At 44.7% G+C, this 22238-nt stretch overlaps 1 protein-coding gene across 2 annotated transcripts in view; it reads left to right on the top strand.

Moving 5' to 3' along the window:
• Nucleotides 1-22238, top strand: part of LOC138510049 (uncharacterized) — a 731668-nt gene that overhangs the window by 358606 nt on the left and 350824 nt on the right. For both annotated transcript variants that reach the window (XM_069625466.1, XM_069625467.1), the window contains exon 5: nucleotides 21249-21416. In XM_069625466.1, coding sequence (XP_069481567.1) covers nucleotides 21249-21416 — 168 coding nt within the window. The remainder of the gene's footprint in view (nucleotides 1-21248; nucleotides 21417-22238) is intronic.

The raw sequence follows: 22238 nt of genomic DNA, 5'->3' as shown, positions 1-22238 counted from the left end.
TCCAAAATAGAAACTGGCATTTGTAGTCTTGAGAAGATGGCTGAAAATGTACACAAATCATAGTAAGATACGCACTTGTGTACTTTTCAAGCCATGAAAGAAATTTCTCAATTTTTAAACTATTTCGAACATCCTTTGATCAGAGTTCAACTGCCAGCTCTGCCCCCTCTAAACTCCTCCTCCTCGGACCTCTGTCCCTCACCCAAACTCCGCCCCTACCTGGCCCTTGTAGGATCCCCCTTCAAGTTTTTTCCATTTCCACCTCTGGGTATGAGCGGCCCTCATCAGTGTTTCTCGTTTTCTACTTTGCACATTCAGTGAGCCACTGGGCCTGTGATGAGAGGGTTGGACCACAGCAGCTTCTGTCACCAATCCTCCCTGGGCCCTGTGTGACCTGACCTAGATCTGCCAGACCTGCATCACTGGCACACTGTAGATAGACGCAAGGTGAGATAATTAATTTACATGAAGCTGCCCTATGCCTTTGAAATAAACCGCCTGTTGCTTCCTCAAGCAAAACAAATATATATTCGGAAGGATAGCTCAGGGGCAACGCACTTGCTTTGGGAACAAGAGGATGCAGTGCAACGTGGGTTCAGTTCCTGTTCCAGTGCTTAGAAGCTGATGGAGGCTGACATTAAGCAAGATATAAAGGACTAAAGAAAATAATAAAATTGGCCTTTTCTAGGTATGATGTCATGGAGCTGCTGCTGCTGTTTACATTTTAATTCTTTTTTTTAAAACTGAAATTACTGTGACCTGCAACAACACACCCTTCCCTTCTATCTCCCATCGAACAAAATAACTGTGAGTTACTTACGAAATAAGAGAAACAGAAAGGTGATGGCTGGAAGGTTTCAAATCATTCATAACCACTGGCACAGCTCTGGGCAGCCCTCCAGGCCATCGTTTTTCTGGCTGGACTTGTATGGTCAGTTGCTGTTTCCAGTCTGTGGTAAGACACTTGGCAGGCACTGGATGTCTGCGCTCTGGGATTTAGGCCTCTTAGCAGTTGAGCCCGAGTGATATACAATAGTCCAGGTTGTTGTGTTGGATGTCTGCTTAAATTCACAGTAATTTGGTAATATGGGCCTATAAACACTGATATTAATGCTACAATATGTGATCCATTCTTGTATGAAATATATATCACATTACAGTGATATTGTAACCATATGTTTCTCAGTGTACTGAGGAATAATGCTATGTGATGGCACAAGGGGTGAAAGGTTGTGTGCCATCACTTTCCAAGATGTCACTTTGGGTTGGGGACAAATGACATCACTTCCTATGACGTCATCCGAGGTCAAGGGTTGTGTGATGTCCCTTCCGCTACCCATGGCATTTTGGTGAAATTACATCCCTGCCAGAGGCTCCTGGATATTGGGTGAATGAATAATGGAGGTAGGAGATCAGGAAACAATGCAGCCTTTTCTAACATAAACTGGCACCCAGATAAACAAACAGCCAACTGCTGACAACAGTTATCACTAGCAGAGAATATTCACTTCTCCTTGTTCCTTGTTTAATAAAAGTCAGACACTTTTATAATTCAGTGTAACATTGAAATCACCAGAGGTTATCTTTCCCCTAGCCTCCCTCCTTTCCGCCTGTGCCTCTGTCACCCAGTGAGAGACTGTGAAAGGGACATTCGAAGGAACCTAACCATGCAGAGTTTAGGCAAAGGTTGATTCTGTAGACCTTAACACATGTTAAAGAGCACAGCTATATTTCGCCCAGAATCTTTTTAACCAAAATCAGACGGTGGCGTCTGGTGAACTTTTTAATTGTAATGGCATGAATGTTTGCCATGAATATGCAAGAGCAACTGAGCGTAGCAAAGTTGCTCGAACCAAACCAGGGGCTGCCGTAGGTATAATGGGTTTAAAATGGGGGGCAGCGAGCAGCTGCAGTCTTAATCTGCCGTTGCTCTGACATGGTTTTTGGAATCCTTCCTGCGCACTGGTGGACCGCTGAAAAAAGTGATCGAAACCAGCGGCTGCACTAGATTCAAAGTACAGTGCAAGCAAGACTAATCTGAATGAGCAGTCAGTGAGTCCCCGCTATATGAAGCTCACCCGCTATATGAAGTTTGGCACCAGTAAAGCACCACCGCAGAATAGAACAGCGGTCCACCAATGCGCAGGAAGGAGGCAGTAACAGAAGGGCAGATACTATCTCCTTGACTTCATGAAACCTCACCACACGGTAGCTATTTTTCGGGTAGATTGAGGATTGAAGTGGTTACAGTGGAGACTTATTATTCATCTAGTAACCCATCAGGCAAACTAGTTCTGCGCTTATCAACACAGACTCTAGAGTTTCCTTAGACTATTTTCCACGCATGTGAGGTGCAGACTCTGGAGAAGTCCCAGACTCACCGTGTCCTAGCTACATGACATGATCACCACAGGCAGTGAGGCAACACTTTCACTGCTCCCGTCCTGATGGAGGCCAGCACATTTGGAGCTAATAGGATACCATAGGCCGAAACACTGTTGTGTTGAATTGTTTTTTGTTTAAGTGTGCCAAAATTGCCAAAAGATTTACATTATTTGTATTGTATATTGTGTCATTGAAAAACCTTAACAGAACAAGGTTCATCTGTATAAGTCAAGAGATGTTGTTTTATATGTTATGAACTGTGTAAAATGTGTATGTTTCTATGAGATGGTGTGAGACTCACTACACATTGATGATAATGGATATTATTTAGAATTTACATAAAAATTACGCAGGTTTTTGTGATCACAGAGACCCGGCGGCCGTGAGAAACAGCGTGTGCTATGGGCATGCACGTTAATCCCTAATTGTGACTAACCAGCAACCCGGCTTGTGTCGCCTCCTACCCGGCAGGAGACTGGAGTCATCCCTACGACTGCTGCGTGGTGTCCCTTTGGTCCACCTGGAAGAAGGAGATATAGCTCTTGCCTGATGGTGTGGGTGCCCCGTTGAGTGCTGCTTTCCCGACGGTGGCCGCCAGCCGCTTCTCGATGGGCCCCCCTTATCTCCACTACTGACCCTGTGCCTTGGGGGAGTAAGTGTCACAACACCACTAACGTGGCTGTGGGGCAAGGCACACATTGCTGGAGGACCCGAGGGATGGATGTTGGGAAGGCTCCACTCAGTGAACTTGCTGTACATTTAATGCCAGGTGACTGCAGATGATACCTATCCTATCCACTTGGTGCTCAGCGGGGGGAGTCCCACACACAATTGCTCCCAGACCCAACTGTGTTTACCTGGCACCAATACCTCTAGTAGGACTCATCGAGGGCAATCTCTGTCCTCTACCCCCAGCTCTGAGACATGACAACCGACCTCCAGCCTGCCGGCCCTGTGCTGCCGCCCACCTCCCAGGCACTGAAGACTGTGCACCCACTACCCACGCAGGGGTACGAAATTCTGCAGGACGGTCGGTGCTGCACGCCAGGACAACTTGCATTCCACACCCAAACAGGCAATATGCCCGGGAACTCTCACACTCTGCAGATCTGAGCTGAGCAGATCCCACTCCCCATCTGAAGCGATTGATTGGGGGTCACCAGAGACCAAACCAGTTCAGATACCAACTGGTGACTTAGGTGGCCCCTCCCATACAGGGGCCAAGCATGCCGTGTTTGGTGGGACACATCATCAGTGGTCACCCAAGACCTATGGTTAGGCGAACCAGCCTACGGCAAGGGAGTGGTATTCCCCTGTATGACCGCTACTGTCAGTCCATATACAATAGAGTGGAACCATACTCCAGAACTGTCACCTCTGTGCTAAGGACCCCGTTGGCTCATGACCGCCTACCCCACATCATATACCACTGGTACTGTTGTACACTGGACATAAGTAGCTGTCTCCCATAAACAATCCTGTAAGGGAGCTGAAGGGTGCCCTGAACGTGTGAAGGAGGGTGCACACACTTGTCTCTTCTCCTAAAAGTATGGGGGGGCTCTCGCCCACCACCTCACTGGCCAGACCACCAAGACTAGAGGTGCGGGTGGGGGGAAGAAGTCCGGGACCATGGACAAATTTGCGACAGCCACTCCACGGGGACAACTGCAACCCTCATTTAACTCTCACCTGGAATAATTGCAACCAACAACAAACCCGCCCCCTGACCTTACTCATATGATAGAGGCCATGGTCAAGGGTTTTGCAGCCATCCATGAAAAACTGGATGACATTACAGCCAATGTTGCACCCATGAGGTCGAAACTTGCCAAGGAGGCTGGGTGCATTACGGAGACTGAGGCTAGGATTGGGGTGACGGAGGACACTGTGCAGGCTCTCCACAATACGGCAACATCCATGGTGAAAGCCATAAAAGCTGTGAAATCTAAGTGTGATGACTTGGAGTCACGCTCAGGAGAAATAACATCAGGATAGTCGGGTCCTTGAGTATGTTCTGTCAGGGGGCATGGTACAGGCAGCTGAAAATCTACTCCGGGATCTCCTGGGGTCCCTGGCTCTTTCTCCCTTTTTCATGTTGCAGCGTGCCCATCAAGCTCTTGGGCCCAAATCCAAACCTGCTGACTTTTCACAACCTATTATTGCAAAGATCCTCAGTTTACGCATCAGGGACCAGCTCTTGTGCCTCGCCTGGGAAAAAAAGGAACTACGACTGGGCTCTTAGACAATTCGGCTTTTCCCGGACTTCTCCATCCCAGCAAAACATGAGAGACACCAGTTCGTTGGAGTTAAGAAGCTACTCCGAGCCCCCAACATCCAATATGCTATGCTGTTCCCGGTCTGACTGAAATTCCAGTTCCATAGCAAATTGTACTTTTTTATGGTCCCGGACGAAGCGGTCATATGCATAGAGGCTCAAATCCCGATCCCAGATAACCCTGATTGTGACAGAGACAATCCGTCACAGAGCGGAAGAAGCACACCTGAATTGCACCACTCATTATCCTTACTTTATGGCGAGCTTATAGTACTTGCAATGTAATCCACCACTAACACAATCACACTGGAACATGTGGCAGTGGTAGTACATTTGTGGAACGGGCCACGGCCGCAGCAGTTTACCCACAGTTGCTAAAGTTAATGGTTGGTCGAGACAAGGGATGGGGACCATGTAGGAATAGGCCGAGGGGAGAGGAAGGGGGTATTACTCTGCTAGGTTGGGGTGGGCAGTGAGGTTGGGAGTGGGGGAGGGATTTACTTGTTTTTGTTGAAGCTAACTGGAAAGGTGGGAGCCGGTTGCGCTACCGATCCAGATATGGGAAGAAAATGTGGAAACCACTTGGCTGCAGAGTACAAGGTTAACTACGTTAATCTTTTAGGAGACAGGAACTGTGTTCGGAGAAGGGAGGGGAAAACGCTTGATGTGTCACAGGTTACATAATGGAGATGAAACTGATGATGTGGAATGTTAGGGGGTTAGGTAACTAAGTAACGTAGAATCATGGCATATGCACAGCGACATGAGGTAAAGATGCTACTTCTGCAACAGACACGCGCCACGGAAAGGGCATCTAGAGGTATAGAACCAACATAGGGGCGAAGGTAATGGCCCAAAATTTCGTCCTCATAATTGCGACGCCTGAAATGTTTCTAGACCCCCCTTATACCACATATCTATGTGGGGGGGGTTAAATGATATAATAGTAATATGGAGGGATGCAGGGGGTCTCCCCCCGCATATGTATGTGCTGTAAAGGGGATTTAAATAAACAAAAAATTCGGCTTCTTCGGCCTGTCGCAATTATGGGAGTCGCATTCATCATATAGATCTAGGGGCAAATAGAGTCTTCACCTCCTATTCCAACCAATCTAGGGGAGTCATGTCATTGATCCATAAGTCTGTTAAATTTACTCTGAAAAGAACTACTTGGATGGTTAAGGTCAATATGTCATACTGCATTGTATCATAGCTGGTACTGAACTATTGCTGGTAAATACCTATTGTCCCAACATTGATACCCCTGAATTCTTTGACAAAGTGGTGTCTAGTTTGTTGGGGTTCCTGGGGATTCCTATCCTATGGGGAGGTGATATGAATTTAATTATGGACAATAATTTGGATAGAACTGGGACGGCCCCCAGATCCCAATCGCGTGCAGCTTGCAGACTTCAAACACACATTGGGCCTATTACAAGTTTGCTGGTAGTTCCCTGACCGGCAAACTACGAGTTGTGCTCGCAGGTGTCTTTCTGCCCGCCAGATCTGACTTGGCGGGCCGAGCGGCACCCGCGAGCACATCATGTCGGATGCAACGGCAGCATCCTCAATGGTGCGGGTGCATCCAACCTCCCCATTCCCATTGAGCCCTATGGGATTATATCACTACACGCAGATGATCTCCTGCTATACATCAGGGACCCCAAGTAAACCTCAACCCTATTCTCCTGCGACGTGACTCACATAGGTGGCTTCTCTGGGTTCACAATTAACTACAACAAATCTGAAATATTTCCACTCACGAGTAATACCAGACAACCAAACATAGGGTTTCCCATTCCGCTGATCTGCTGATCCCCCAACAGAGTCAAGAATCTAGGGGCAAAGGTTTCCAGGTCGAGGGTAGCTGCAAAGGCCCAGTATGCGCCACTCTAGTATGGGAATACTCGGCAACTACCTCACGTAAAGCTGGAACCCTTGACAACCAGCGGATCCGACCTTAAAATGCTCATTATGAACGACATATACAAAGATGACTGCCCATTTGATCCAATAACTGCAGCACTACTAGGCTGGCACCACATATTCCCACCAAGCACTAAAATACGCCCATACTATAAATGGCTTCCTTTGTGGAGGTTCCCAGGATAGGAACCCACATGGGAGTCTGCACTGCTAGCTCATTGGAGGGGGTTGGGATACAAAGCACTTGCGGACTTATTCCCGAATGGGAAGCTAGGGGAACATACTGACTCGGGGCTTGAAACACTACATTCTTACAGATTGCGTGCAGCAATACACTCAATGTGGTCATCCCTTCCATATGAACCCCCTGAAACCCAAGAAATACAGTGCATAGCCAATGCATATGGCACCCGTCAGATAGTGTCGCCACTATACAAAATGTTAGTGGACAGACAACCTGACCCAGGTGCTAGAGAGCGCGCTAAATGGTCGGACAATCTGGGTATAGCTCTGACTGACCCTCAATGGAAACGCATGTGCTCACACACACAACAAATCTCCCTTAACTTCAGGTTCCGGTGTATGCAGTACAAACTACTGAACAGACTTACTATACTCCCCAAAAGCTCAATCGATTCTCCTGAAGTACACACCACTCCTGTCCCAGATGCCAGTCAGGATCTGCTGGCCACATTCACATGTTCTGGTCATGTGTCCGACTGCAGAACTTTTGGGAGACGGTTCTGCAAGTGCTCTCTGACATAGTAGGGGTTACCCTCGAATGTTCCCCAGTGTGGGCCCTGTTTGGTATATGGGACGATATCCCGAACAGAAAAATGCTTGCATTTGTGAACGTAGGCTGTATGGCTGCCAAGAGATGTGTACTGCAGGAATGGAAACAGATCTCCCCGCCCAATTCCAAAGCTTGGTTGTCAGAACTAACTTGGACCCAGGAATGTGAGGAGCTCTATGTAAATTCACTGCCCATATCCTCCCGACCTATAAATATATGGTCTGAGTTCCAAACATACTTATCCAACCTCTCTACTGACTAATCTGAATCTATTGAATGAGATATTATTGTTTACCCTCCATGTGAGAATGTAATGTGTCATATTTATGCTGGTTCTCACCCAATTGAACCCCATTATAATGTAAATTAACTGTCTAAACTTATGCTAAGAAGATGATATGTAACCTAATGTGCTCTGATAAGTTTGCTAATAAATAAAAGGTTAAAACGAAAAGTCATGGTGCATTTTCTAGCACACATGTTGTTAAAATTGAGTAAAAAGCCACAACGTTTGCAATCAGTTTTGTATGGAGCACATGAAAAAAGCAAATCCATGAAAGTCATCAACAATGCACAGGAGCTTTTCCCAAACATTTTCATGATCTTTACCCAAAATATATGCAATTATGAACAACATTTTCATGATGGCTGTGCCCATACATATCCATGCAAACTGTACAAATAGATGATTTTATGGACCATATAAGAACTTACTCTTGTTGGCTTTTGCCAGTAGAAATGCCATGCCACAGTGAGAAAGTACATCCAAACTAGCTTCATCAATGAAAGCCAGCTTAACAATGTAGTAACACTAATAATGTTTGCTTTACCCAGTGCACAGTAAACAAATGCCATGCCACAAAAGAAAGTGTAGCTAAATTGGCTAAACACCATAGTGCCAGCCCTGCCCAGTGCCCCATGCCAAGGCCAGCCCTGCCCAGTGCCATGCCACTGCCAGCGATAACACCTACTCCACCGTCCATCTTCAGCACCTATCATCTTATTTGCCATAATCAATGCACGCTTGCTTGTCGCGCACGCCGCAGACATCCTTGTCCTAATGGAAGCCATCAATCTTGACATTTTAGCAATCACAGAAACAGGGCTGCATGGTACTGTCAGGCTCAGCCCTCACTATTGCCATACCACCCAACTATTCCATCCTCCGTGCTGACAGACCTGCACAGAAAGGTGGCAGAGTCGTCATCATCTACAAAAACACACTTCCCATCTCAGCTCACCCGCTACCCCCTCCCCAGTTGGCAATCAGTCTCAGTCAACTGTCACTATCGCCATCCTCCACCGTCACCTACACCAGCTAGAAAGTTATCGCCTTGGGCGACCTCAACCTCGGCTATGTCGACCCACTCCACAAGGAAGAATACACTCTCATGAGTGCCACCTCCTCCCTAGGCAACACCCAAAAAATTCTCAACCCCACCCACACACAGGGGTACACGCTTGACTGGCTACTCGGTCACACCTCTGATACCACTATCCTGTCTAACACCCCCTGTGCTTGCTCAGATCACCACATCATCACATTTAGCATCCACCCTCACCACAAGGAGCCCACCCCCACACTCCCCCACTCACCATCTCCAGATGCACTAGCAACCTCACCAGTGACTGCCTACTGCCACTTCTGGCAGACCACCTGCCCCCTCACCTCACACTGCTGATGTCAACCTCCTGGCCAGCCAATACAACACCTTGCTCACATCACCTATCAATTCACTCGCCCTTGCAAAAAACACAGGCTCAAAATGATCCTCCAGCTGTAGAGGGGATACTGGCCCTGCACCCCTTATCATGGAATGCGCACACCTCCTAGTACTGCAAATCACAGCCATCATTAATGCCTCAATCGCTTCCTCCTCCGTCTCCACCTCCATTAAAAAATCCTGGGTCTCGTCTCTCCTCAAGAAGCCTTCTCTCGACCCAGCACTGCCAACCAATTAACGGCCCATCACCACAGTCCCCTTCCTATTAAAAATCATTGACTGCAACGCTTATCTCCAAATCCAGCAACACCTTGAACTAAACCACATTCTAAATTCTCGCCAATCTGGATTCTGCCCCAGACATGTCACAAAGACAGCTCTCCTTGACCAAAAAAAAACAGTTAGACGACACCAGCGATTCCAGAAAACTCTCCCTCCTCATACTCCTCGATCTATCTGCAGCATTTGACCTTGTAGACCACACCACCTGCTGCCACCATCTCACCACCTCTGCTGCCTTCTCATCAGCAGCTACCAACTGGAGTGCCTATTTCCATTCTGACCGTACTTCCCGTGTGTTTGCTGGCAACCACTCCTCAACCCCTACAGCCTACACATGTGGCACCCCCCAAGGCTCCTGTGTCTCCCCTACCCTCTACAATGCTTATACCAAGCCTCCCTTCTGCCACCTCAACTCTCTGGGCATCAAATACATAAACTATGCGGATGACACTCAAATCCTCATCACACTTACTGGCAACTACCACCAAGACTCCCTGAAAATCAATTCCATTTACGAAGTCATACAAATCTGGCCACCCATCTTTTATGCCTCAAGGATGAGAAAACCGAGCTCCTCCTCCACGGCAACGCAGCCCACCTTGCAAACCTAAACCCTGAATACCATTAGTTCAACATCGATAACCACGCCAGCCACATCTCTCCGTTTGTCAAAACGCTTGGCTTCCACTTGGACGCCACTTTGAGTATGTCACGCCATGTCACTGACATCGCCTTGATGGCCACTAAAAAAATACCAAAAAAATACCATGCCATCATAACAACGTTTAGCTAGACTGACTGCACCCAAGTATGCCAGTCTAGCTATGTTACAGCACTCATCATGTTCGCTTTACCCTTGATGTCCAGAATTAATGCCATGCCGCTAGTAGCAGCCCCAGAAAAGAGAAGCCCTGTCCCCCTCATATATCTTGCAGAGGGCAGGCACAGACATGCTCTCATTCACACAAGATCAGTGGTCGAAGTGAGCGGGAGCGGTCGGGAGCGGTGCTCCTCTACTTTTTTAAATTATGTTTTACAGCTCCTATACTTTTATTTTAAAAAGAAACCGTTCCGGAATGGTTTCGTTTTAAAATAAAAGTGTAGGAAGACGTTGCAGCTTGCACTTTTAGTGCACTGCACTGAACGTTCCCTAAAACAGCAGGTGCAATAGTTTGGGGATTTGGATTGTGTGTGGGAGGGCGTGTGGTGATGTGGTTTGTGGGGAGTGGGTGCAGGCCAGCAGGGAACATAGCTCCACTACTTCTTTTTGTACACTTCGACCACTGCACAAGATGCAATCTCTCATTCACCCAGTCATTCATATTCACACAACATACACTCTCTCATTCACGCGGGCATACATCCAGCAGTCATGCAGGAATACATAAAAACAAACATTCAGACACTCATACGCTAACAATTCCCCCCACACACACACTCAGAAAACCCCACTTGCATGCATTTATGCATACAAAAACATTAAACAAGATACAAAACACAGTTTCACTTACCTCGCACCTTCAGCATGCTGATACCATCCATGACACGACCGGAAGGTCTGCCCCACGCAGAGTGCGCTGCCTGATAGAAGAGGAGAGGACTCTGCTCCTGCCAGTCAGCGCGCTCCTGCGCTAGTAACGCAACGATGAGAGGCAGCAGGGCTGATCTTCCTGCGTTTCTGGACTCTCATCATTGTGCTATGTGCATTTTGCTTAGAGGCAGGCAGCATAGTCTACCTGCAGATAATAAGACTGTGCTGTCTGCCACTCAAGCAAGGGGGCTGCGCACCCACCCATACATACAGGCTGTCACTTTGGAAAATGTGTGCAGAATAGATATACAAGCTCCTGAATTGGACCTTTTGGAAGTCATGGGTTCACTCAAGTGTGTTACAGTAGGCGCGAGGGAGGCGCATTCAAAAGCGGACAGAGTGGGACACGGTTTCATTCGAGTACTGTCAGTGGGGGATATACACATCCGCTCAAGAGCTGTCTTATGAGAGGGTGAGGTTCAGTCAAGTGCTGTCACAAAGGGGAAAGAGAGGCTCAAGCGCTATCAGAGTCAGAGGGATGGATTCATTAAGGTGCTGTCCGAATGAAAGAAAAGGGGTCCATTCAGGTGCTGTACGAATGAGAGGGTTCTTTCAAGTGCTATCACACTGGTAGAGAGAGGGTCGATGGACAGCTCATGAAGCAGTCTGTTTCAACAGTAAGTTCAAATGGAAGTATTTCTCACCTTTTGTTGTCAGCTTGAAATGGCACATCTCCATTGGTTCGGGAACACATTCCAAGTGTGGGAACATACCATTATTTTTTTTATAGGCTATAGATCACCAATATCATGAATCCTACTTATACAGCCACGCTAGTGGCTGTGTAGTTATGGTTAAGTTGCTGTTTCCATAGGAAGAGCACTTTTTGGGCAGCGTATAACTCTGCTCCCCCTCGACGAATCCACACCAAACTTTGCAAAAAAAGTATATGGCCCACTGTGAAGTTGGTGATGTTTGGTCCAGTGGGGGAAAAGTTATAGGGAGGGTCCCAAAACGTCTTTTTTTTCCCATAGATTGAATGGGGGAAAAACGTGGCGCACGCCTACAGCCCAAACCGCTGGATGGATTTTCACCACATTTGCGGCAGGAGCAGCGGCTTGGTCCCAAAAGCGTGCTTTTGTAAATTTGGTGCCAATCCGTCCAGTAGTTTTCTTTAAAACGACCAGAAAGTGTGTCTAAAAAAATTAGTGATATCTATGTCCGCTCCGCGGACACACTTCCCTGTTTGCTCCGCGGACAAGATACTGATTGGCTAATCCGTAGCGTCATGTCTGCGGACATGTGGCGCCTTCACTGATTGGATGTTGAACGGCGTGAAGTGCGTCAGATTCTTTCGCTACGCCCGCCATCTTTCATTCGTGACTTGGTGTACGCGGATATCACCGCTAACAAATATAAAACAACACACCATTGCACTTGTTAACCTTAGGAAATACTGTTTCAGAAGGTGAGGATTAATGAGGCTGGGATGGGGTGTGGCAGCAGGAAGTCAAAAAGTGGGGTTTATTGTCACCAAAGTCATACGGTAATTTGGAAGTTGCTGCTCCATATAGTGTCCACTAAGTACAGACAAAGGATGACAGCGTCTGTGTTACAATGTATTTAAAATAATATTGCAGACAGACTGGCGTCCTAGAGTTTGAAATCTGAGGCAGCCACCTGCACTGTTTGATGGAAACAGCGGGTCTGCAAGTGTATGGGAGTACCAGTTCTCATGCATGCATTCAGATATGTTGTTGCAAAATCAGAATGTATTTTCATTCTGAGTGAAGGTCACTTGGTTTGCTCTTTTGGTTGCGAGCTCAGTAGGCCCACACATGCGACTGAAACCATAAGGGTCAATTGTTTTCTGACCTTGAGCCAGAGGGAAAATTCAGTAAGAATGCAGGGAGTGAAAGTTTTGAAAAAATACCATTTGATAAGGTTACGTATTCAAAACGTTTGTAAGACTCATGTAATATCAGTTCTAAAAAGATTCTTTGGTGCATTGTTGTCTGGGTTTAATGAAGACAATGGAGACGGTAAATATCGTGTAAGTTTATTTTTGACGGCTCTTTTTTAAGCGAGTTTTAATTTTTTATTACCACAACAATAATTTGGCATTGTAACAGAGGTACTAGCTTTCGGTGTAGTTGGCATTTTTTTTTTGTTACTTATGGAGAGTGCAGATTCTCGCCGTTTGTATACTATCACTAGGTTAACCCATGTTCACTGCTATCATTTCTTTAAAATGTTATGTATGGCCACATCGATTTGTGTAGCAGTTTCCACGTTATTTTTGTGTTTTTTGCAATTGTATGATGAAGGTTGGGCATTGATACGCATTTTCTGTTACGTTTTCCGAACGGCTACATTCTGCCATACTGTGATTGCCATGGATTCCAAATGCCAAGTGATGGTTTCTTTCCACGCCAGATGCACGTACTCGTGACAGGCTGCCTGACCGTTACGGTTTTGTGGAACGACCGGGCCGGACCCATTTGTCCATACGCTGGAGTGGCCATTAGGAGTAACATAACATGTTTTATGGTTGTGTAGGCCGAAGTGCATGCCGACGTCTTGGAAATCACTGTGTGACCGAAGCGGTTGCTTTATCGAAAGCAAAAACGTTGCGTATGCGAAAAGAATGTGTGCATCACGATTAACATATTCGAAGACGACCCAAGAAACAAAGTTCATTGATTGAAAATGGGAATAGTCAGATGGTGTTGAACAGTTTATTGTGAAATAAAAGTACTTTACAAAATCTAAAATGTTAATGTTTTCTTTTACAAAGCAATTTATTATTTCAAAATGTAACGTGCTACGTTGTACGTCGCTGTGTGTTCATTTTCAGGTTCTGCTTCACGGCACATAATTTTGCTTTTTGCAGGCTGCCATGGAAAGCGAAGAGGGGCCATGTATGGAACAACCGCCTTCCCTTTCTATGGTGGCCATCTTGGAAAAGGATTTTGTTTTGTAATACGGGACGCCACAGGCGTCCCCACTTATAACACGAAATCCTACTTTTTAGTAGCACACGTTACTGCTTTGAAAATCTAGATTGTTAATGGCAAATCTTATTGCGTCTATGTCCTTTACTGAGAAATATAAAGTAGATGGAGTGTATGGGATTTTTTTTAAAAAATATGTTTACACTGTGAAAGGTGGTTCTTACAGGAAAATTTACTTTGTTTATGGATGGCTTTTTTTTAAAAGAACAGCTAATAAGGAAATTTGTGAAGGGAAATGAGGAAAGAGGCACCAAACAGTAATATTGGGGGGTAGGTGGAGGGGGGAAAATGTAGTGTGTTATTTGTAAGGTAGGGGCAGTGTTTCTCATGCTCCTTCATTAGAGCAATGGTGCTGTTTTTTGGGGAGGAGGGATGGGTTTAGCTCATGTCGTTTTCAGATAACTAGGACTTTTGCTAAAAGTATGTAATGTGTACTACATTGCTAATGGCTGACTACGAATAAGTGTTGGAGGTGTGCAAGGGAAATATTGAAGGTGGACGTTCCTACATCAATATAAAGTGTATTTCCACACTGTCCACGAGGCATACATCTTATTGTTAAGTGTGTACGGATTCTCAGACACGTCACCGTCCTGTACGCCAGCATAGGGTTATGTCGTATTCTCCGCAAGGTGTGCAATTAAGTCAGAAGTTACTTTACATTATGGTTATGTGCCACTACTACAAAACGATGGCCTTTAGCAAAAAAACTTTGTTAAAGGGACGGTATGGTTAAATTGCCATACTAAAAACCTGTGAAATTCAGTAAAAAAAACTTTGTTAAAGGGACGTTATGGTTAAGTTGCACTACTAAAAACCTATGAAATTCACTAAAAAAAACGTTGTTAATGGGACGTTATGGTTCGCAGTAAAATCGAAAAAACCATGAAATTCGCCAGTTATGGTAAACTAAGCAACCATAACTCGCGACACCACCGTGCACTGCTAAGACTAACACCCAGGACATCAAAGATGACATCACAAAAGTTTTTTTTGTGAATTTCATAGGTTTTTAGTAGTGCAACTTAACCTTAACGTCCCTTTAACAAAGTTTTTTTTTTACTGAATATAAATATACCTAATGGTGGGCTCTGATGTTTTGAAGTTTTTCCTTGAGACTTAAAGGTTTGCAATGTTTATGATCCAGATGTAACACCAACCATGCATGACACATCTTTATCACACTCCCACTGAGTCTGGAGATTATTTTGGGTTTAAGACACTCTTCTCATTATGAGCATGCTGCTATCAGCAGAAACTGTATTTTAATTACCTCCTAATATTAAACTATGTAATTCTGAGTTGGTTTTGCCTGGGATGTTTACTACATGGGGTAAATAAGTTCTATTTATACTACCGTATGCATTCCTTTCTATGCAGCCCATGCAGAAAATACTTATTTCATTGTACCACATTCTTTTACCGTTTCCACGATACTCAGAATGAGAGAAAAAATCAATGCAAATATGTACATTTTTCAGGAGATCCCTAATTTATATTCATGAGATAAATAAGCAGGCAGTGTTTCTAAATGCATGCAAAATGATCTCATAAATATTAAATGGCGTTTTCTTGAGAGCCATACTTGTGTTCGTCTCCTTAGGCCCGGAGTTGAACACCCTGATCCTTAGTCTTATATGCAAGAAGAATAAGTCATTGATATACTGCTTGCAGAGTTCAGGCATTTGATCCGAGGGCTAGGAAACGGGTGGTTTGGACTGTACTGCTATCGACATTGTGTGACAACACAAGTAGAACAATAACTTAATTGTGTAGATACCAGGAAAACGTAAATGCAACATTGTTTGCATGAAATAAAAGATAAAAAACGTGAGACAGTGACACATGTAGTGCTGCCAGTACTCACCAAGGAATCATTGCAACATTATCGATTATTTCTAACCCAGTAGATTGGCAGAGGAAGACATCAGTTTTCTTTTCTAGAATACATTTTCTATCACAAATAATGTGTTTTTGTCACAAATAGGTACTTTTTTTCTCATAACCTGATTTTTGTGGTTAATAAATTTGTTTCCATCATATTTTAATTCAAACCAATTCTTTTTTCAGACATGTCCAAGATCAAACTGTTTATCCACAAAATCTTTGCTTACTGAAGCCCAATTTTTGACAACCTAATGTCCGCTGTAAGGATTCTAATATTCCCAGCGAATACAGATGTCATGCATTTGTAACATATGTATTGCTGTGTTTCAGGCTTCATGCAGTATTCACATGTAAACTATTAGGGCCAATTCACGAAGCATCGTTGCACCTGCAAATGTTTTTTTTCTGCAGAAATGTGTGCAAGTTGCCACTGCCACAAACTGCTGATGCTCACAATGCTGAGAAAATCCATTTGTAACCTGTCACAATTGTAAAGAAGACTTTTTATATAAAGATGGATTGCTGCGAAGTGCATACCATGAGGGCATGATCTTGGTCAATCGTGGTCAGGGGAACTAGGGAGAGGGATGGAGGAACTGATCCTCCAATAGTGACTTGAAAGTTGATCATTTGATATAAAAAAGGTCTTATATGATCTCACGTTAGATGATCAGTTCTCTATTGTGCCGATCACAACTTTTCCAAAGAAATGGAAATTTCTAATGCCCCTAGCTGGGTTAAAAAGAGGCAAGTTAGGGGGTCCTGGTGGCCTTCACATTTGTGCTCCCACCACAGTTGGTGGTCAGATACTATGGAAATATTGAAGAAGACCACAGCTGGAATCTCTGATAGGAGGACGTACTGAGGTTAGTCAGTTGAAGTTGTATGTGCCTCTAATTGATTTTGACCAGACGTTCGATTCACTTGATTGGACATTTCAGTGGGCTCTCCCAGGACGTCGAGGCATGGATAGCAGCCGTCTCTCATTTTATAGGGACACCTTCTCATTGATGAGGGTAGGCTCCTGCGGTAAAGCCACACCTGATTTCCTTTCTAATAAAGTGGTCCGCCCATGCTTTTCTTGATCTGTTTGTTTGGTTTTGAAGATACACTATTGCTAGGGGGTCCTCAGAAAATGGGTGGGCAGAGATCTAATGCCCACGTGTTAGCAAACTACTTTGTTCTATGAGGCAACTTTTCCTGATCCTTTTTTGCTCATTTGGTTGTTTTTCTTTCCTTTTCCGCTAGCCCTGTTAACCTTCATGGAAAGGTCCACCATTCCACTCTTAACCCTCAGGCCCCACCATGACCTGTATGCTTGCACACATGGTCATGGGTGTGATTTGGAATCTGTTGATCGTGATCTCTCCTCTGAAGTTTAGTTTTTCCCTTTTTTGGAAAAAATATTCCCACGAATACAGGGGCCCTTCAAATGATTCTGCTATTTTTGATTCACCCCAAGGCATCTGCAGAAGAGGTTAATGGGCATTTATGATTATATTCTCAAGAGATATTTTACAATGAATTGGAGCAAGGTCAGCATTGTGAAATTTGGATTTCAAACACCAAGGCGTCCTTGTATCCCGTAGGAGAAAAGATCAAATGCACTAAATGCTACATTTACGTGCCTTTTACTTATGCCAAGTCTGAAATCTGGAAAGCCCATTTGGCTAGCGCTGGACGGTCATATAACTCTGCAGCAAAGGGTGTAGCGCTGTCTTTATTTTCAATTTGGGCCAGGTGCGCCCTCCTTGCATTAAAGTCTAGCACGGTAATATTTTGCTGTATGAGAACCAGTCGTGTGGAATATGTAGGTGGATGCACTGGATGTGTTTTTGAGACTGAAGTTGGGTGTCTCGTGAAGCCCGCCTGTGCGTGCATTAAGAAGAAATATGCGGTATCTGGTGAATTTCCACTACAGGAGCCTAATGATGCAAACTTCGTGGGGATGTGTTTTCAACAAAAGGTAGCACTGAATAACATTGCTAAAGACCAGGTTATAAAAGTATATGGTATGCCCGTTGGTAAACTCAAGGCGCTAGATGTTCATAATGATATAATGTTGAGTCAGATACCTTAGTGGGAATATTCTGCGAAGGTCCCGGCAACTAATCGCTAGAGCCTTCCTAAAACAATGGTCAATCAAGTCAAGAAGGTATACATAGAATAAAGTAACCCCTCTTTCCTGTTTGATCACAGAACTCAGAGGTGGCTTGCAATATCCTTATTACATACAGTAGGACGTATTGAATTCCTTATAATACAAGACCATACACTGTCACTACCTTAATCCCTGGTCTCTTGCTTAATGTAAAAGGTTGTCCAGGTGCTGATAGATACAATCAATGTAGAATCTGTTTGGATAAAAAAAAAACATGCCGGTTCTAACATGCTGCAGAAAACAGTTTCATAGAATGTATCTAAAAACGATTTAGTTTGTGATGTAAAATGTTGCAATAACATGCAGCAGTGCACAAAATCATCAGCGTACTACCACACACAGTTTGTTATCAGAAAAGGTCTGTAAAGTGGCACAGAATGCGAATTTAAAAAAGGAATTTGAATAGCTTGGCATGGCTTTAATTAAGTGCTGCATTCACTGCTGGTGTTCTGCTCTGTGCTGGCTCAAGCAGCAGGCATTGTGACGACACAACTGAAGCGTAATGACGGATTACAAAGCAGTAGTGACATAATTTCTTATACAGGTCAGTAGTAATTTTACACCCTGTAATAAGAACATTATTTACAGGGTTTTATACTCTTATTGCAGGTTGCCATGTACTATATGTGGCTTAACCGGGGTGAGAATAATAACCATCTACAGTTACACTTTGTTCATTTGTGCCCGAGCCTGTTGGGCGTGCAGAGAAGATCCATAAAACAGTTTTTAGCTGTGGCTGGCATTCGTTATATACAAGACGCCTTGCATTTTGATCTTGTGACCATTGTCTGGTGCATAATGGGCTCTTGGAGGATCTGACATACCTGAAAATCTGTTGGCTTTCCAGGGCCTCTCTCTCTGCAAAAAAGATCATATTGCGGGATTGGAAGGGTACCACCTTTCTGTGGTATCCTGGTATGATTGTATTTACTGCTTGAGTGTATGCAGGGGCCTCATAGATTGGTGAGCTGGAGCTTGGAGTGTGGGAGGCCTGGGGATTCGACAGGGTGTCGGTTGGGACTTAGAGCTAGACTGGGAACCAGGGCAGAGGCTTGTTACTTACTCTGATACCTTTCATGAACTTTCCTATGTAACTAAGCAAGAATAAAGCCTGTTCCTTTTATACTTTCCTGAGTCAGCCTAGTTCCTGCTCCACGTCATTCCTGACTCAGATATCCTGCTCCATGTCTTTCCTGACTCAGATATCCTGCTCCACGTCTTTCCTGACTCAGATATCCTGCTCCACGTCTTTCCTGACTCAGATATCCTGCTCCACGTCTTTCCTGACTCAGATATCCTGCTCCACGTCTTTCCTGACTCAGATATCCTGCTCCACGTCTTTCCTGACTCAGATATCCTGCTCCATGTCTTTCCTGACTCAGCTATCCTGCTCCACGTCTTTCCTGACTCAGATATCCTGCTCCACGTCTTTCCTGACTCAGATATCCTGCTCCATGTCTTTCATGACTCAGATACATCACTTTCCTTCGTGGTCATCTCCAAATGGTAGTTCAAACGAAAACCACTGGTGACAATCACAGCCATATTACAAGGTAACGTTTCACCCTGAAATACCCACCACTCCACAGGCGAAGGTCACAAGGATTTTAACGTTCTTTTCCTGGACATAATGAAGTGCTAGCACCTCCGTTCAACAGAGTGAAAAAAATGTCTTTAATAGGTAGAGTGAAATGGTTTGGCATCACCAGTGCCCACCCTCTGCCCACCTTGCCTATGTAATGTATTAAATGGTAGGAATGTAGCACGAGCAGTGGTGGCATTTGTACACTATTTCCACCCTGGATAGAGGGTGTACATTGATAGAAAGAGTGCAACATAATACAGCATGTGGTATTTCTGGCACACCACCCACAATATTCCAGACATCTCACTACCTGTATGTGTAATTGGGTAGACGTTCAGGAAGTCCATGGGGGTGGGGGGTAGTGGTAATTGCTATGGCAGTATTCCTGCATATACATCTACCCAGGCTGTAATGAAGGGCTTGGAATTCCTAATAGTGTTTTTAGGAGCAGGTGGGTTTCATGAGCTCTTCGGGCATTTCCTGTCTCTGCCAGTAAGGTCATTCATTGGTTTTATTTTTTATTTACTATTGAACTTGCTAAAGATATGAACAGGCCCGAGGAAGGGTTCTGATGGAATAGGTTATAATGAAGGTCTCATGCAACTAGCATGCTTTGTACTTTAGTGTGATTTCATGTATTTTATTCCATGTTCAATTAGGAAAGTCGAATGAATTAACCACACTATTTGTAATAATAATAATAATAATAATTTTGCATTTATATAGTGCTACGAACCTGAGCGCTGCTGATTATTACCCACGGTATGTAGTGCTCATTTATGGACCTCGGAAGGATGAAAGGCTGAGTTTGGCCCCGCCGGGATTCGAACCTGCGTCAGCAGGCCCTGCACGGCTGGCAAAGCGAGCGCTCTACTCGCTGTCCCACTGGACCGGCTTTTATTATCATCTCATGATGGGCAGATGGCTAAATGAATCACTCTTTTCCACACCCTTGCTTAAGTTGTATTTCAAGTTAAAATATCAAAAATGTATATACAAAAAAAGCATACCTGCGACAGTGGGTGGGAGAAGGGGTACCGTTAGACAAACCCACCCTGCATATGTAAAATAGGTGTACCTGGAGGAGTGACACACCTACACATAAGTAACCTGATTCACAACAATCTCCTGGGGCAACTTGCCCCTACTGCAGCCTGGCATAAGTCAGATTTGGCGCACAGTCAACTTCAATGGAACAAATGTTACTTTTTAAACATTTCCCATGAAAGTGGTTAACTTTCCAAATTGTCTCAGCCCCGACTCCTGCGGAGTGTACTATGTCTCCCTTATTTCTCCAGTTATTTGGCAAGCTTTCCAAGTGCTCGGCATGTGCATTGACAGATAAGCTATTAAGTAGTGGGTTTCTCTATTTCTCCTTCTTTGAAACAAAGGAGTTATTGGGCAGTGTGGCAGCACTTGCCAGTGCAGCGTGGAGGGGGGCTCATGCTTAAAGCCGTTTAGGGAGGTGGCAGAGTTCTTAGTTCCCGCTATTTGGCTTCATTGCAGCATACGCACACAATATCGCAGACACAATCCAGAAAAAAAATAAACAGGGCGCATTTTTAATGTTCAACAGTAAGGTTTTACAAAATGTGTGAACTGTATCTGTTGCTGTATGATCAATGAGTGCAGTCTGTGTACGTACTTACAGGCCACAAAATAATGTGAACTTTTATGTTTCCTAGTGAACTCCGAGGACACGCGCTCCGTGGATCTGGGATTCCGCGCGGATTGTGAAGAGAGGACCTTCTACTCAGAGAATTTTCACTCTGCTTCTTGGATTTTCAGAGGAGATGATGTTAGCCCTGGCAACAGCCCCAGATGCTTAAGCAAAAGGCCCCGGCCCGTGGCAAGTAAGAGAGCGCCCAATACAGCATACATTAGTCGAAACATTCTTCTCACAGTCCATAACGATGGTTAGGGGTTATAACTCCTGTCACAGCTCTAACACCTGGGTTATATTCAAGCCAAGAAGACCTTTGTTTTAACAGGCGTTGCTATGTCAAAAAGTGGCTGGAGGAACAGCATCATCTGATTAAAAATAGTTAGAAACTTCGAGAGAGCATTGTCAAGGTGGAATGTTGTCTGAGGTATAGATTAAACATTCATGCCTAATGATGCAAGGGAAGCAGCAGCAGTGTTTGTAACAGCGATTAAAGCCCGCTTCTGTCCCATTGTGCAGCAGCCTGCCAGCATTTTAATGTTAAAATATCAAGTAGTTGATTTATTGTATTTTACATATTGATTCTTTGTGTCACTCAGAACACACTGCCTCAGGGTACAGTGGGGAGGAGCGTCTGGAGAGGAACTGGGGCAAAGGACCAACATCATAAGCAGAGAGAAAGATAGGGTGGCTAGCCTTCTAGCTCAGCACATTCTAAGTGCTCGGTGATATAAAACATTAAGTTAAGCCCCATGTGCCCTTAATCTTTTGACAGGACTTTGTTGATGAGGTGAAGCTGGTAGTCAGCATATCAGGGCACTGCATCAGCTTAAGTTTTGGAAGAAAGGTGTGTGTATCAAAGATAGTGCCCAGGGTCCTCATCACCTCTGTGGGTTTGGGGAGCATGTACTCTAGCCCAGGGAATGGCATACTGTTCATCTCAGGTGGCACACTGTAATAAAGCTTATTATGGTTGCAACAGAAGCATTATTAATGTTAGGTTATGATATCT

This window comes from Ambystoma mexicanum, chromosome 6p (assembly GCF_040938575.1).
Source record: "Ambystoma mexicanum isolate Mex_15411 chromosome 6p, UKY_AmexF1_1, whole genome shotgun sequence".
In the NCBI taxonomy this organism is placed as follows: Eukaryota; Metazoa; Chordata; class Amphibia; order Caudata; family Ambystomatidae; genus Ambystoma; species Ambystoma mexicanum.
This window is presented reverse-complemented; position numbering and strand designations above follow the sequence as displayed.